The sequence below is a fragment of the Dromaius novaehollandiae genome, chromosome 13 (assembly GCF_036370855.1).
Source record: "Dromaius novaehollandiae isolate bDroNov1 chromosome 13, bDroNov1.hap1, whole genome shotgun sequence".
NCBI classification, from domain to species: Eukaryota; Metazoa; Chordata; class Aves; order Casuariiformes; family Dromaiidae; genus Dromaius; species Dromaius novaehollandiae.
In genome coordinates, this window is record NC_088110.1 from 14,598,535 (window position 1) to 14,614,635 (window position 16,101).

General features: G+C 44.6%; 1 protein-coding gene across 1 annotated transcript; it reads left to right on the forward strand.

Annotated features, from left to right (window-relative positions):
• The first annotated feature begins 10,040 nt into the window (after positions 1 to 10,040).
• RRAD (RRAD, Ras related glycolysis inhibitor and calcium channel regulator) lies at positions 10,041 to 15,749 on the forward strand. The gene is made up of 5 exons (XM_064519694.1): positions 10,041 to 10,189; positions 10,281 to 10,659; positions 10,753 to 10,826; positions 11,341 to 11,545; positions 12,804 to 15,749. The coding sequence occupies exons 2-5, from the start codon at positions 10,299 to 10,301 to the stop codon at positions 13,079 to 13,081; spliced, it is 918 nt and encodes a 305-aa protein (XP_064375764.1). The 5' UTR covers positions 10,041 to 10,189; positions 10,281 to 10,298; the 3' UTR covers positions 13,082 to 15,749.
• Positions 15,750 to 16,101: the final 352 nt, after the last annotated feature.

Below are 16,101 nucleotides of genomic sequence, written 5' to 3' on the forward strand. Positions count from 1 at the left end.
TCGGCAGAGCAGTGCTCACCATCCGCAACGGCTCATAGTGACGGGCCGTACGTGCAGCGGGATGCCTTTTCAGCTTGAAAGAAAACCTCTTTTTAATGCTGACACAAGTTCAGCTGAACTGAGATTTGATTTATTTCCGCCGACTTGGTAACTACTGAAGCATTCCGTTTTAATGAGGAGGACGGTTAGTGAAATCCGTCATTAAATCTGTTGCGGTTTTTAGCCTTGGTGAAGCAACTTACCAATATGTAAAAATACAGAGAAATAAACAGGTACAATATACACTGCATTGCTGTTTTCTTTCACAGCTAATCGAGGGAAGCCTATCCATCCATACGGCTTGATGATGACAGGCTGACAGACTCATTTCTCCAATGAACCATTTTCTTCTTATAAGGGAAAAAGGACTGCATCTGAGTGAGATCATTTAGAAAAGCCCTCCTTCCCGAAAAATACTATATTCTTGTTTGTTGCCTAGCTACCCGCGGCTGTTACCTTAGAAGGCTGCAGATTCCTCTGAATGATTCTGGTGGTGCTGATGTGTCTGAGCAGAGGAGTAATGCAAATATATAACCCTTTCTTTGGTAAAGATTATGAAAGAAGGATTATGCAGAAGGAGGGGTGAGTGTGAAAAGAAAGCGCCTTTGCAGAGGAGAAATTTAGTGTGTTCATCATCCTGGGTGTATGTGCAGGCAGTGAAATCACCGACTTGATGCTTTTGACGTGAGAGTCTGATGCCAGATAAGCGTTTGCCTGGCTAATGCTAATTACTGCTGTGAGTAAGTGCTGAGAAGGGAAAAGACTGTCAAGGCCTGATTCTGATCTCATTTCCAACACTGTAAACCAGTAAAAATGCCATGAAAGGCAATAATGTTGCTGAATTTCATTGCTGCCAGAGAACGGGATAATCACTGAATCTCTTTTTAAATATAAGTAGCCTTAGTAATTTGGATAATTAAGAAAGACTATTTTAAATGCCTAAAACCCAAAGATTTACATTGTAATGCACCTATTGAAGGAACCTCTGACAGGGAGCTCTGCCCTCAAGCACGAGACGGCCGAGTTGAGAGTGTGAGCGCTGATCCCCTGGCAGCTGCCCAGCTCACACAGCAGCCCAGCACGCTCTGCCTCGCACGGCACGGCGGGCCGCTGGCCCTCGCTACACTCGGCACCTGGCCATTGCTCTCAGGAGGAGCAAGATGGACGGAGAAATAAAGCTATTTCATATCTGCTTCACCGTACCTGGTTTGGATGTGGAATAGTTTTGATATGGGTCAAGGTTAGGAAGTTTTATCTTTAGGACCTAGAGAATTTTAGCACTGGAGCTTTGATTGAGCTTATTCCAGTAAGGGCTGGCTTTGAAATTAAGATTTATATTCGAGTTGTGCCATTTCTTTTATAAAGTAACTCTTTTTTTTCATGTCTGCACTTCCTATAGCCCTCTTTATACAAGGTACACATTTCATATCTCAGCCTACGCTTGTATTTGCTACCCATTTTTTATCATGAGTCTAGATCTTGATCAGTTCAAAATTTTTCTAGAGAAAATGAATCATATTTTATATATGAATATATGAATGATGAATATGAATAATGAATCGTATTTTTACTATCATCACCATCATTATTGTTATACTCTTTCACAAGAATAAAATCAGAAAGAACTTAGACAAGTTAAAGTGAAAACAACAAAGTCCGTAGGACTCTAGGAATCTCTGCCACGAGGAGTTTGGGGGCCCTCGTCAGAATAGCTTGTATAACAGCAGAGGCAAAACAGGAGAGAAGGCGTTCAAAAGAAGACAGAGATGCCGGTTAGTGCTCTGCTACGCGAACGTGGAGTTTGCCAAACTCAGCACATTCCAACCGGACAAACTCTGAGCTTCTCCCGGCACAGCTGACAACATCCCTCACATCCCTTTGCCCACACGATTTTCCGCGGAAGATTCCATGACATCACTTACAGCAGGAAAAGGCAACTACAAATTCCGCACTGGGGTAGAGAGAAGTATGAAGGCTTTCCAGTCCAAATGCGTGAGCCTCCCCTCCTCTCTCTGTGAGCTTGCCTCTTGGTTTCAAGCTTTCCTTTCCTGCAGTGAAAGGGAAATGGCGTTTTCCTTGCAAGGGAAACGAGGTCAGACTTTAACACCTAAAGCAAAAGGGCAAACGTGTTTTAATTTTGGTCACCATCACTCCCTACCAGGAGCCTTATAAAAGGTGCAGTTACTCTAAGCATTATAAAAGCGCATTTGGGCACAAAATTAAAGCTTTCTGCTGTAGGAAAATACATATAAAAATCCCTATGCTTTTTCATTATCTAGTACACAGAAGAGGGCAGCATAGTTAAAGTTTCACTTGATATTGTCACTAGCATTGTAAACTGCGTGTCTCCCTTACCTCCTCGGCGGGGACCTGATCCGTGTGACCGACGTCGGGCAGCTCGCTGCTCCATTTCCTCGGAGGACCACAAGCCTGCTGCCAGGCTCAGGCCCTGCTGATGGATTTTCTTTGCAAGGAGACTTTGTCAAAGGCATTTGTTCACCTGTCACATTCATGGAATCCTCTGTAATATGATGATTTTATCTGAGATTATTTATTATTTGGATGTAGTCAAGATCTGCAGTCCTTATATGGCCAAAATCTTCTTTTCTTTGATACCTTTGTATCAAAGGCATGAAATGTAACCAGTAACTTGTTGCTGATGCAATCTGCCATGTTGCTGGCATCCTCACTGTAATCTCTTGCTACAGAGAAGTTTTCCCTTACAGCTATATTTTTCCTTTTGCAAGTTTCTGCAGTATTTCCGCAGTACTGCATGGAAGATGCGTGTTTACAGGCGACTTTGGAGACATTGTTCTGCAGGCATGCAGGAGAAACAGGCTCCGCACGTCGCCACAGCCAGCTTCAGGCTGTTTTCTAGCCTATTTGCTACCCTGGCTATTAAGTCTTTAGTGGCTCAATAGAAGAGAACTACAGTAGATCCATGAACATGTTAGCTCAATGCTCAGTTAACAAAGAGGAAACAGACGCTGGGGACTTTTAGGAACAAGGGACAAAGTGGAAACCATCACTGTCTGATGTGTAAGTGCTTGGGCACCCGCAACTGAATAATCTGGGTGCTTCTCATCCCCTAACTTCCAAAAAGGTGTATTAGAAATAGAAAAGACACAGAGAAGAAGGGCAATGGGAATGATTCAAGCCAGGACGGTGTTTGTACAAGGAGTGACTAAATGCACTAGGTTCTTCAGCCGAGGGGAATGGTTACTGAAGGAACATGCGACAGGAAGCTATGAAATCAAGAGGTGTATGAAGAAGGCACAAGAGAACACTTATTCTCTGCTTCACAATACACTAAGTTGAGGTGTTGCAGAATATCAGGTGTCTACATAGGTTAAAAAGAAACTAGAAAATGTTCAGTAAAAAAATTCATCAAGGACCACTGAAAGAAGGAATACTCTTAGCCTGGAGGATGTACAGGGGAAGTTCTCATGTGTTTGTCATATTCTCACCCTCTTCCTTAGATATCTGCTGGAAACTGGAGGTAAGCTGAACCTGACCCAGTATAGTGCCTTTAATCTGTTGTTGTAAACAGATTGGTTCCTCTTGTCAAGAGCTACTGCTGGTAAACAACAAATCTTACATTTGCAATTTGCTTCCTTACCACTGCGTACTCCTCAGTAGGACAGCCAGCCAGCCATCTACTTTGCCTGCTCCTTAAACCACCATTGGCAATCTGTAAATTCTGAATCTTTTTCATGGTATCAGACTTCTAGATATTTCTTGTAAAGGGCTTCTGAAATCCACACTAAGGAGCATACGTCTCGCAGTATTTGTAACAGGATATTTAGCGTGCTGTTCATAGTCGGATGATATGTTACACACATTGGCCCTGACAGGTTTAAGATTGAAAAAGAGGAATTAAGGGTGATAACAGAAAATAATTACGGAGATAGGTTAGGTCATGTTCTGATTTTATTACAAACTTGAAATGCAATACGAGCAAACAGCTGACCAGACACAGTACGTGCTAATGAGCCTGTTCCCCAGTGACTGAACTGACGAACCTAAGGGGGTATCCAAATTCTGACTCGTATAGCATGTCATAGCTCATAAGTGGGTTACTGTATCAGCAAAAACAAACCTGAATCCAAAAAACTAAAAATCAATGTAAATTTGGAGTTAAGACAAACTGCTTTCTACAAAGGTATTCTAACAGGTAGATTACCAATAGTGTTTTGCACTTTATTAAAAAGAAGCTGGGAACTGCACAGGGAGAAGTGAAATTAGATATGCCACTTGTGTAACTTCTTTTTTTCCGAGCAATGATTCACCTGGTTCCGTTGGTCATGAGCTTTATCGAGCAGTGAAAGCTTTTCAGATTACTCAAAGTGATGAGAACTTCAGAGCAGCAGGAAGATGAACGACATTTCCAATCACTCCTATCCCAAGTTATTTTTTGCACTCTTTAGCAAGGGTTTCAGAAGGACAGAGACCTTTGCCTTGAGTTGCAACCAGTGGAACTAAGACATATCTATCCTGTGCCTTTCTCACTGAAGAACACCACCAGTAGCACATTCTTTTGCAGTACCTAATTTGTGACCCTTAGCATTTCTGGTCTGGAGCTGGAAGGAAGCACAACGGCTGTGAGAGGAACCAACGTACGATTCATTTTGTTGATATAATACCTCAGTTTAGTTAGGTTTCTGTGTGCATTTTCTGCCTTGGCGTTATGTGCGAGCCTGCTAAGCTGTGTTCATTTCTATTGACTCCCAAGTTCATTTTTCTCATACCTCATCAATGCAGCCCCAATTCATGGCTACCACTATTCAGTCAAAAATATTAGCTATGATTAAATGCAAGAGTAATGATGGGCGTAAGAATGGCTCCTTGGACAAAGAGATGCGCTGCCTCCCTTGGGAACGTCCAAACGCAAGTTCACGTGGATGTGACGCTCATCAGGCTTTCAGACAAAGGGAGTCAGTGCCGAGGCTGAAAGCTGCACCGTTGCTACAGTCATTCCTACAGTCTAAACTGTGGCCTACTTTTACATCTGTGTATATCAACTGCAAAATAATGCAATATACAATATATTACACATGAGAAGGTCTAATATATATTTGCATATAAATTACAAACTGAACCAATTACTCCATATCTGTCCGGCACACACTGTTCTAAGGTTTTAAGGGTGGTGGAGAGGAAAATTTAACACCATATTTGTACCATATCCTACTTGTCAAGAGTTAAGGAGATATGAAGGAGTATTTTGTTCAACTCCCTGCACCTCTTTCTCTCTTGCTTAGGTTAAAAAAAACCAAAGCCATTTCCTACTGCTGCCTCTGCCTCATCTCTCACCGGCCTGAGTATGTCAGCTGTGCAATTAAAACAATAATAAATATACTCTTATTTCTTTTTCAGTCCAGGTATTTGGGAGGTAGCCAGACTCCTGCTTCTGCGGGAGTAATGCGTCATGCAACTTGGCAATACTAGACCTTTGTGGATATCTCTGAAGTCTGCATAGAAATAACTTCACCCACATAATGGTTGATTAATTAGACTTGAAGCAGCGCAGAGGAGTTGAAAAGTAACAAGAGGAGAAACCCACAACTTCCAGTGTCGAGCCAAGCTGAGAACAATACTTTCTCACAAGCCTCACTGCTGCTAATCCAGTCTTTGGGCTGGACTTATTTTGTTCAAAGTATTTCTATCGTTCCTAATCAAACATGGAACAATGCCAACATAAACACAGGCAAAATAAAAACTGGAATTCCATGATTAATATTAATTTGATGTAAAAAATATAAATGCTATTTATAATTTGGTATTTGACCTTGAAGAAACACTGATAAGGTGGAATCACATACAATTAATTTTACCCGAAACGTATGCATTTCTGTTTAAAAATTCAAAGAGGTCAGGTGTTAAGTAATACATGCTTAATTATCACTGCATCCTTTGCAAAGTCTATGCTTGTTATTTAGATCATGAAATGCATTCTGCACCTAATACAGCATACAGAAATTCAGGCACAAGCTTAATTCCCCTAGTAACTGAAAAAACGGAATTGGACTGTGTGTTTTATATTTTCCATATGATGAAAAGTACTTGGGCCAACAGAGTGCACTCAGAGTGAACAGTGATACTCCTCAAAAGCCAGGGGAACACTGCAAGGGAGCAAAAGGAGACAGAGAAGAAGAAAGGAACGGGATGACAGAAAAAAGAAAGTGGGCCTGCTATAACAATAAAACACGAAGAAAAGGCACCTTAGGAGGAAAGCAATTGAAATAAGGAAAATGAAAATCATACGAAGATGAAGTGAGACTGGAAGAAAAAAACTTACAATCCTCGATGGAGCTTTGTGCTCCATTCGCCATAATAGAGTACATCAACCTTCCTTTCCTTTCCAGTCTCATTAAATTCATCCATGAGAACCACGAGAGACACACCACAGATGATGGGTAGCCACGCAAAGTGAAACTTCTGGATTTACTCACAAATAGGAGGTTATGGTGATTCCCCCAGCTGATCCTGGGATCCCCCAGGATCCCAGAATACTCTGTGTGTTAGGACATAGTTGACTCGGGTGCCTGGGACCACGGGCGATCCAGTGACTCTGGCCTCAGCAGAATTCACTGGTGACTTCTGTCAGGCCTTGCTCCCCCGTGCAGCAAGGACTTGGATTGCTCCGCAGCCCTGGGCTGCAGCTCTGCTGCTGGTTATACGGCCTAGCCACTGCAGGAGATGGGCCCCACAGCTGCCCAGGAGCCACCTGCGGCTCAGGAACTGCAGCCGGTCCCACTGCTGCAGTGATAACCCTGATTCACCGGCTTCCCGATCTGCCGTGCAGGCTGGAGGGGACTTCTGCCTGCAACACTGACAGGCTCCAGGTCTGGCTTCATGTAGAATTCAGCAAAATTGTAAAATTTCCTGTTTCCATTTCAATACGTAAGGAATGGTATATTAGGCTTGCTAAAAATATCAAGTCTACAGTATGTGACTAAAGCACTCATTTAATTAAAACAAACCTTAGACCAGGAGAAGCTAGAACAATGGATATTAAAAGCAGAAAAAACAGGACATTAAAATCTCCTTTTAGCTAGAAATAAATTACAGTAATACATCTGTTAAAAGCACCGTCCAGTAGAAGAGGAAATAGAGAGCAGGTGAGAAAGGAGAGGGTCTGTAAACCCTTTAGAGGAACTAAGATCAGCTTTTCAAGTTTGGGTGGTCTCATATATATCCCACTGAAACCATCAGGTGCCACAGTAATATATATACAAACATATAGAGTAATAATGAATAGCAAAAAGAATTATATGCTATGTGAAGCAGCATGTTATCTGTCTCAAGTGATTAACCTGAAGTATCTGCTAATTCCTTCCAACTTCACAAAATAGCTGGACCCATAAAGATCAGAGGAGATAAATTAGCTCCATGACCCCCGTGATCTCGCCCTTCCTCTGGTTCCAGGCACAAATCCTGCGGCAGACGGGAAACAGACCCAACTGCCTTGGCACAAGGCTCCTCTGCAAAACTTGCAGGCATCCCTCTAGGAACAAGCAGATCCCCAGGGACCTAATCCAAGGCCATCTCACTTACTGTGAAAGGACAGCTCGCAGCAGCCAGTGCCAGACCCCTCGGAGCCTGGAATTACCAGCTCTCAGAAATCCCCGTGCTGGTTTTACACCGCATTCCCCAAACGACATGACTGTTGTCCCTAACGATCCTTCCGAGCTGAGAAGGAGCCCCACAGCTGTTTCCACAACGGGAACCGAACAGTAAGCTTCTGAACTGAGCTTTGCAAGGAGCCGTACATCATATTTTTGGGATCAAGGAAAGCATACTTCCACTCTGTGAGTTCTTTAAACTCGGCTGTAAATCCAGACGCACATGGTAGTATCCTGTAACCATCAATTCATTAACTGTATCTGTGGCTGGCACAAAACAATATTTGCCACACAGTCCTGATTCTTTTGTATGTTTGCTGTCAGGTAGCTTTTATTTTCAGTCACTTTTACTGCTGAAGCACTGTTCTCTCAAGGTTTTTATTTAGCAGTCTTCTATATAAGCCATTCTTGATTTTTTTTGGGGGGGGGGGTGCTAGTGATGGCTCTACCCTGAATTTACATCATTCAAATATTCATGATTTTCACCAGCAAAAGACCTGGAATAAAATATGGCTTTTTAAAGTCCTGTTTCCAAAACTCCCTCCCATTTTTAGCTTGGTTCCAGTCGGTAGTGCTATATGAGGCAGAAAAGTAGCCTTTGGTTCTGATTTCCCTTCCTTCCTATAGAAACTATCACACACATCCCCCAAAAAAGAATAAAAAAGAAACAGCTTAGATGTCAACTTCTAAAGTTTGCCCTTAAATACAGTAAAGGCACGCAAGAAAAACTGGTCCAAAAGACTGATAAAGCCATTCAGAATGTCTTGAGGTGAGATTTTTTGCCATTTTTTAAAGTTAACTGAACACAAACCATTTCCGCAAGTGTATTTACATACTTCATTGTATGTAACTACAGATTAACCAAGGTGGTTTGCTTATCCAGCTTTTCCAAGCAAAGTAACCATTGTGTACTTAAAACGTTAAGTATAATCTATTCAAATATGATTTAAAATGTTAACTGTAGCTTTACAGTTCAGTTTGTTTAACTGAAGCACTCGCATCGTTTAAGCAGCGCACTGTGGCTATTCAAACCGACAAGGCTATTTCGGTTGCCGTTTGGTGAGACAGGCGGAGGGGACTTGCGAGCAGCTGGTGATCTTTAACTGCCACAGTAACGCTGCGAACTGCAGCTATCGGGGCAAGGGGGCCGAAAACCATCCCAAGGGCATGGACGGGACATTTATAATTAGCTCAGAAAATGACAGAATATCCACTCATTTCATTTCGCAGGAGAAACACCCATTCCCTCTGGTCAGCCCCTTTACAGTGTTTCTCGTGCTTATCTCGATTTCAGCTGAGCCTCAGAAGCGTAATGTCTCACAAGGAGACGTTTCTGAGCTGGGGTGCTGTGCTCGATCGGCTGAGCAGCCCCCCAACCCAATGCCACAGATGCCTTTCTTTCCCTCACTCTGTTCCTATTCCTATGACTTCATTTGCATCACTCCCCTATCCATCTGCTGCTTTCTTTGGCCTTGTTTCTGCATCGGATTTGTAAACCCTTAAACTTTCATAAATTTGATGGCAATGGTCCCCATAGAGAGTGAAAGGGGATTTTCCTGCACTGATGAGGCTGTAATCTCTTGGGAGCAGGAACCAGAGTTATTCTGGCTGCAACGTCTAGCATGTTGCGGTTGCTAGGTAAACAATAGACTGTATACACGATGCTTGGATGAGCCATTCCCAGTACAAGGATAGATATCTGGTTAGTCGTTCCTTCACTTGATCACACGGTAATGACTGTGTCACCCCAGAGATAAAACTTGCACAGTCTCCTTGAGCGGCTCAGGTGAAATCCGGTGAAGAATTTGACCTTTATTTTGGTACCGGCCTCCTAGGCCGCCAACGGCGCACACGGGCGATGCGCTGCGGTGTGTGCGCAGCGCTGGGCGCTGCACGGCCCCTGCCCCCCATCGAGCGGTGCAGCCCCAAGCGATGCAAACACTCCTGACGCTGCTGTGAACGTCCGTAACGGCCCCGAACTCCCCGGCAGCAGCACCAAACCTGACGGACCGCCCAGCACAGGGACTCCCCGGGCCGGGGCGGCGAAGGGAGCGGGGTGCGAGGCGCAGGGCAGCACCGCAGCGGGCAGCGCGGCCCGCCGGCACCCCCGCGGCTGCCGTGTCCCTCCGACGCGATCGGGGGGGGGGGGGTTCGCGGCGCCTGGGGGAAGCCGGGGCCCGCGGGAAACGGGCGAGGGGCTGCGTCAGCCTGGGGGCTGCGGGGCCGCCGGGGCCGCCCCCCACCGCCGCGTCGCCGGGCTGCGGGGCCGCCGGGCTGCGGGACCGCGGGGGCGGGCGGCGCTGCCCACGGCGACACCGCCACGGCGACACCGCCCCGGCGCGTCACGGCGGGGCGGGGCGGGGCGGGGAGGCGGCCCCGGGCGCGCCATAAAGCGGAGCGCGGGGCGGCGCGGCGGCAGCGCTCGCTGGGGAGCTCCGGCGGCAGCGGCGGCCACCAGCCACCAGCGGCGGGGACTCCGGCGGGGACCGCTCCTTGCACGTCGCGCCCCTGCGCCGAGCACCGAGGTAAGGCGCTGCTGCGCGGCGCGGCGCGGCCGGCCCGTGCGGGGCCGCCGGGGCCGGCGGGGGTTTGACGGCTTCTCTCCGCGCCCGGCAGCCGCAGCCCGGCGCCCCCATGACTCTGAACCGCGGCGACAAGCTGCGCTGCCTGGACAAGCGGCGCGGCAGCATGCCCTTCGCGGCGCACCAGCACCAGCACCTGCACCGGCGCAGCATGCCGGTGGACGAGCGGGACCTGCGGGCGGCCCTGCCGCAGGGCGAGCTCTCGGGGCTGGTGCGCTGCACCTCGTACAGCCCCGGCGAGGCGCACCGCGAGAGCTGGGCCTCCGACTCCTCCGACTCGGTCATCTCCTCGGGCAGCGACTCGGACGGCCGCCTCTACAAGGTGATCCTGCTGGGCGAGCACGGCGTCGGCAAGACCAGCCTGGCCCGCATCTTCGGCGGCGTCGAGGACTGCGCGGACGCGGAGGAGGCCGGTGAGGGCGGGCGCGGGCGCGGAGCGGGCGCCGCGGGGCGCTGCGGCTGCCGGGGGCGGCGCGGGCTGACCGTGCGCTGCCCGTCTCCCGCAGGGAACACGTACGACAGGTCCATCGTCGTCGATGGGGAGGAAGCGTCTCTCGTGGTGTTCGACATATGGGAGCAGGTACTTGCGGACCTTCGGCTTTTCTCTCGTTCATTTAGCTACTTCGCTTGTCGTTCATGCTGAAAATGTGTAGAAAGGGAGCAACCGTGTCGAGTTATCTGTTGCATCAGGCTGATAACGTTAAAGACGGCAACATTAAATACAGGATTCCTTCTGTGTTTAATTCAGTCGCTTGCAATCGACTTCTAGTCGGGTAGCGATCTCACACCCTGAAGGTGAACCCCGTACTGCTTCGAATGAGCAGCCCAAGAAGTACCTGTCAGATGAGGGAGTCGTGCTCTGATCTGCGCCAGACCTGATAATATTTCTGGAAACAAGAGAATTGCTTTGTAATAGATGTTCAAATCAGGAAATTTTTAAGAACACTTTGGGGAAGTTGGTTTATTTTTAGTGACTTTTTACAGTAAAGCTAAGAAAATTATCTTTATGGTGCTTGCAATAATTAAATCATTTAGACATACTGTTTAACAGATTTGCAATGCAATAAATATATTCTTTTTGTGTTCTGTTTTAGGATGATAGTCAATGGCTTCAGAATCACTGTATGAAGATGGGAGATGCTTATATTATTGTATATTCAGTGACAGACAAAGTTAGCTTTGAAAAAGCTTCTGAGCTAAGAATCCAACTACGAAGAGCGAGACAAACAGAAGACATTCCTATTATTCTTGTAGGCAATAAGAGTGACCTGGTCCGATCCCGGGAGGTCTCAGTTGATGGTAAGAGACACTCACTGTAAAGCAATATTTAAATTAGCAGTAAAGGCTACCAGAGGGTCCTGATCCAGTAGAAGTGGTCCAATTTTGATACAGAAAAACTATATGATTTGAGGCACACCTGAGAAATCAAGCCAACAGGTCCATGCTGAGGGACTTTGTATGACAGCAAAGTGATGGAGGTGGTGGTAGAAGAGGACTTCTGGCTGTGCAGAGTAATCCTCTGAACTCCAGTGCCAGAGCAGGAATGCCTCAGAGCTGCAGCTTTAGCATGTTGCTCTGTGTAGGATTTACTTTGGGCCGATACAAATGAAACCTTTTCAGTTATGTTACGTACGCAGTAGCACTTGCTAGTATCAAGATATGATAATCTCAGCTATGTTTAAGGGACAGGAAGGCCATAGTGTAAAACCTATCAAGCCAGCGGCAGCCTTTAAAAAGGGTGGTCCCACAGAGACTGTACAATGCTCTTTCTGCTGGAAGTGACTCCATTATATGTGAGGTGAGCTAAAGGGACCAGGCTCGCATGACTTGAAGTCTTTCTGTACCTGTTCCACAGCTGCGGTCAGTCAGTTTTCTCAGGTATTTCGCTTCTCAGCTAGTGCATTTCTGTAACTAGAGCACAGTAACCAGTACCAACAACACAGTGTTAATTCCACTTATTTAAAAATTTGGGTGTCTTCTTCACTGGGAAGGATGCTATAAAAGATCAGTGCCTTGATGCAAGAGCAGTTGCTGTCCGGTTCTGCTGTGTCCCCTGTGTTAAATGCCCAGTAGCCTATGCAGGGAACTGATTAGAGCTCCTCAGGAGATTACTTTCAGGCAGGTGACAGTGCACGGTTGACCTGTCCTAGTGGTGATGCCACTACTCTGCTCAGATCTGTAGAAATAAGAACTAGTTTTTCTCTCAGTATCTCACACTCTTTCCTATCAGACAGCAAGTATGCATCTAAATCCCTCTCTTATAGCTGATATGTCTTAAACAATAGTGAGAATAGTGAGCTGCCTATAGAACTATTGTTACTTTATATTCAGTACTAATATCAGTCAAGTGATATTTCTGACAATACCACAACAAAACCTTGAAAAATGGAGGGTCAAAACCATCGCTGCAAATATGCACCTTCCTGTCATATAATAAAGTTCTTCTGTGGCATTAAAGGCACTTTCCTTACTTTTAAGTCAAATTTCAGTCTTTGCCAGTATAAATGAATGGAAAATGGCAGTTTCCACTCATCTCCCTTTTTCTCTTTTGATCCAGAGGGACGGGCCTGTGCTGTGGTATTTGACTGCAAGTTCATTGAGACTTCAGCTGCTCTTCACCATAACGTCAAGGACCTGTTTGAAGGTATTGTTCGGCAAATTAGACTGCGCAAAGACAGTAAAGAAGACAATGCAAGGAGAATGGCCAACACAAAAAGAAGAGAAAGCATAGGCAAAAAGGCCAAGCGATTCCTTGGGAGAATTGTAGCAAAGAACAACAAGAAGATGGCTTTCAAAGCAAAATCAAAATCTTGCCATGACTTATCTGTGCTTTAGAAGCTTTCAGCAAAGCCAGATGTTGCACGTGGCTGCTGAACAAGCATTTGACTGTTTTGAGAAGTGTATGGATGATCCTCGTGGTGATAAAAAGACTGACTATCCACTGAGACTCTTTAATGCCTTAAGGTGCACAAGCAAGACCGGAAGTTGCATTACAGTGTCTGCTTCATTGATAAATGGTTTAAGTTTCAATATGTGCAAGTAAATGAACTAGCTAATAAGTGGCTTCACATGCCCACACTTTCACTGTGTACATAAAATATGTCCTCTTGTTCTGTGGATACCAGAGATGCAAAGATAAGAAAGGATGATGATAGAAAATGAAGTATCACCACAGACTCTTCTCGTTTGCAGAGCAAAACTTGAAAATTGTACGCAGGCTCGTACACTCTTTTTAGTATAAAGCAAGCAATGTTAAATCTTTTTAAAATTAAATGTGGGGTTGGGGGAGTAGAACCACATTAGAATGGGAGAAAGCAAATTATAGAGAGAGTTAAATACAGAATAAATATCCTTTTATGAAGTTAATTTGCACTTCCATTAACTGTTATTCAATTAATTTGTTACTTGTTTACAGGCAGATTTTATAATAAAGTATTATTTCCTGTTATAATAAACTGTGCTTTTCTCATAGCATAGATAAAGAAAGAGCAGTATTTTTATACTGGCATTTTTTCACTGTACAAAAAGTTATACACAGACTTCAATTATCTATGCAGACTTGCACATGATAAATATCTGGAATGAAATCAATCAGGAATACTCTGTGTCCACTCCTTTGTAGATAGCTTTCCAGAGATAGACTCTACTTTTACTATCTTGATGAATATTCTACTTGGGAAGTGGAGCAGGAGCTGGACCTTTTTTATTGTTTATCTTCAGCCTGGTTCTCAGTTCAGCTCTAGCAGGAACAGGCCTCTGTATAACGCCTTTAGCTAGATAGAAGTCTTATGTCTAGTTACATTGATAAATAGAAGCCTATCATGATCTACTAAAGTCCTCTCCTGCCTTGAAGGTTCTGTGTTATAGTCAATAAGCAAATGGCTTTTTTTCTTCTTTTCTGCTGACAGTATAATTCCCTCATCTATTCACAAGTCTGTAGATACATTTCAGTGATTTCAAGAAGATCAAACCAGCTTGGCAAGGCTGTTTGAAAGAGGTGGAGGTAGATGCTCCAGTGTATAGTGTGGCCTTCGGTGCTGTTATGGTTTTCATACTCATTTTGCTCTGTTCAAATTAATGCATTTCCATAATTTTTCCCTGTTTGCTCTTCATGAAGTTAAAATGCTTAGCTAGCAATCATGTCTCAGTGAAACATTTGGACTTGCTACATTTGCTTTGTAAATTCCTCTTCATAGGATATATTCTCTCAAATTCTTCCAAAAACTCAGTTCCCACAGTCAATAAAACATACGCTCCTGTGTCTCTCTCTACTCTCCTTGGCTGAGTCTAGCTGCTGAGAGAGACTGTCAAGCTGTGTGCGAACACTTTTTGCCCATGGTTTTATAGTGGCTGATCTTTCCCATACAGCAGATCGATTGCATCATCTGTCATACCTTAGAGCAGGCTTCCACGAGCTCAAACTCCTCTCCGCTGGGCTAGTCCAGTGCTTGGGTGCTCATCAGGGAACAGATAGTACCGTGGGAAAGGGCATCAGGCTTGTGCAGGTAATGCTCTCTGCTTTGAGTCTATAGAACTAGTGCTGTGCTGCTTGTGGAGCTCTTTGGTTAGATGCACAGCCAATCCCTTTAGCATGTGTTGCTGTTATATACAGGACACATCAGTTTTCCTATGAAGAGGGGTGTTTACTTTGTGCCCTGGGTGAAGTCTAAAATGAGTAGTTCTGTCCCACTGCTAAAGCTTCCACTTATCTGATGATACATCATAATTGAACCTGGCTTTTTTCACCAGTCTTGATTCCTGACAAACTATTTTCAGTGGGACATCTAACCACTGTCAGAGTATGGCACACGGCATCCATTTACACTGAAGCTTTGACTGTTAACACAAAAGCAATGCTCTAGTGCAGAAAAATCTGCAGCAAAAATGTCCAAATTCAGGTGCATAAATGTGGCATGAATCTATTCATGCTCGTGCTAAAGTTAATGACAAAACTACAATGTCATTTCCTGTGTGTTTGCAAAGCTTTTGTCTTTTGTTTGCTTTACGCTTTCAGAATAGAGGCCAGTAGAGGACTGACATGTTTGATTTGATATGTAAGATTTAACTGCTGAATTCTGCCCATAATAAATGCAAGGAATGTGATGCAAGCCCAGAGTTTAAGATGCAGCTTTTCACAAAGTGCTGAGCGTCACGAAGATGTATCACACTTGATGCTGCAACACAAATGCAGCCGCAAAGCCTCTTCAAGGTCATGGTTAACAGCTGTGCTTTTGCATACTCTGACCTACAAATCAGATGTTTTCCTGTGTTCATGAATTCAAAAGATTAGGTTTGGACAACTCTTAAGCCTGAAATATTCATGATGGGCTCTAGCACATTGCTAGAGGTTATTTTAAACTGTGGAAAATAATTTGTATTTTCAAAGTATGTCATATAGGACACTATGAGACAAACTGTGAGTCACTCTAAAAAAAACCTGGGTTGATCTATAATGTATTCTTTCAATAAATATTGAACAATAAAATACTTATTCAAATCATCATTATACTCTTTTCATTTGTTTATACAGTGATTAGCATAATTCAGCCATGGTTCATGAATAAGAGGAGGGTTCATTTTTATTGCAGCTCTAATAATAACCTGGTCTAGACCAAGATTATCTTCCATGCTGTAGCAGTATTACCATGAGTCCTATTCTGAAGAGATTTTTTTAGCTCCTGGAAGCTTTTCTACCCAGAAAAACCTTACATTTTTTGATGCTACTTAGTGGAACTTCCAACCACACTGTTTGGAAGTACATGCACAACGCCGATGAGAAATCAGCTACAGACGCTTATCTGGCAAGTGTCTCCAAAAATCAACTCCATTTCTTCAAGGGGTTATTCATATCTTTA

Excerpts from the sequence above, each read along its gene's own strand:
- RRAD (XM_064519694.1), top strand. The coding sequence starts at position 10,299 with ATGACTCTGAACCGCGGCGACAAGCTGCGCTGCCTGGACAAGCGGCGC. Across the intron at positions 10,660-10,752 it reads CGCGGACGCGGAGGAGGCCG|GGAACACGTACGACAGGTCC; the intron begins GTGAGGGCGGGC and ends CGTCTCCCGCAG. Across the intron at positions 11,546-12,803 it reads CCGGGAGGTCTCAGTTGATG|AGGGACGGGCCTGTGCTGTG; the intron begins GTAAGAGACACT and ends CTTTTGATCCAG.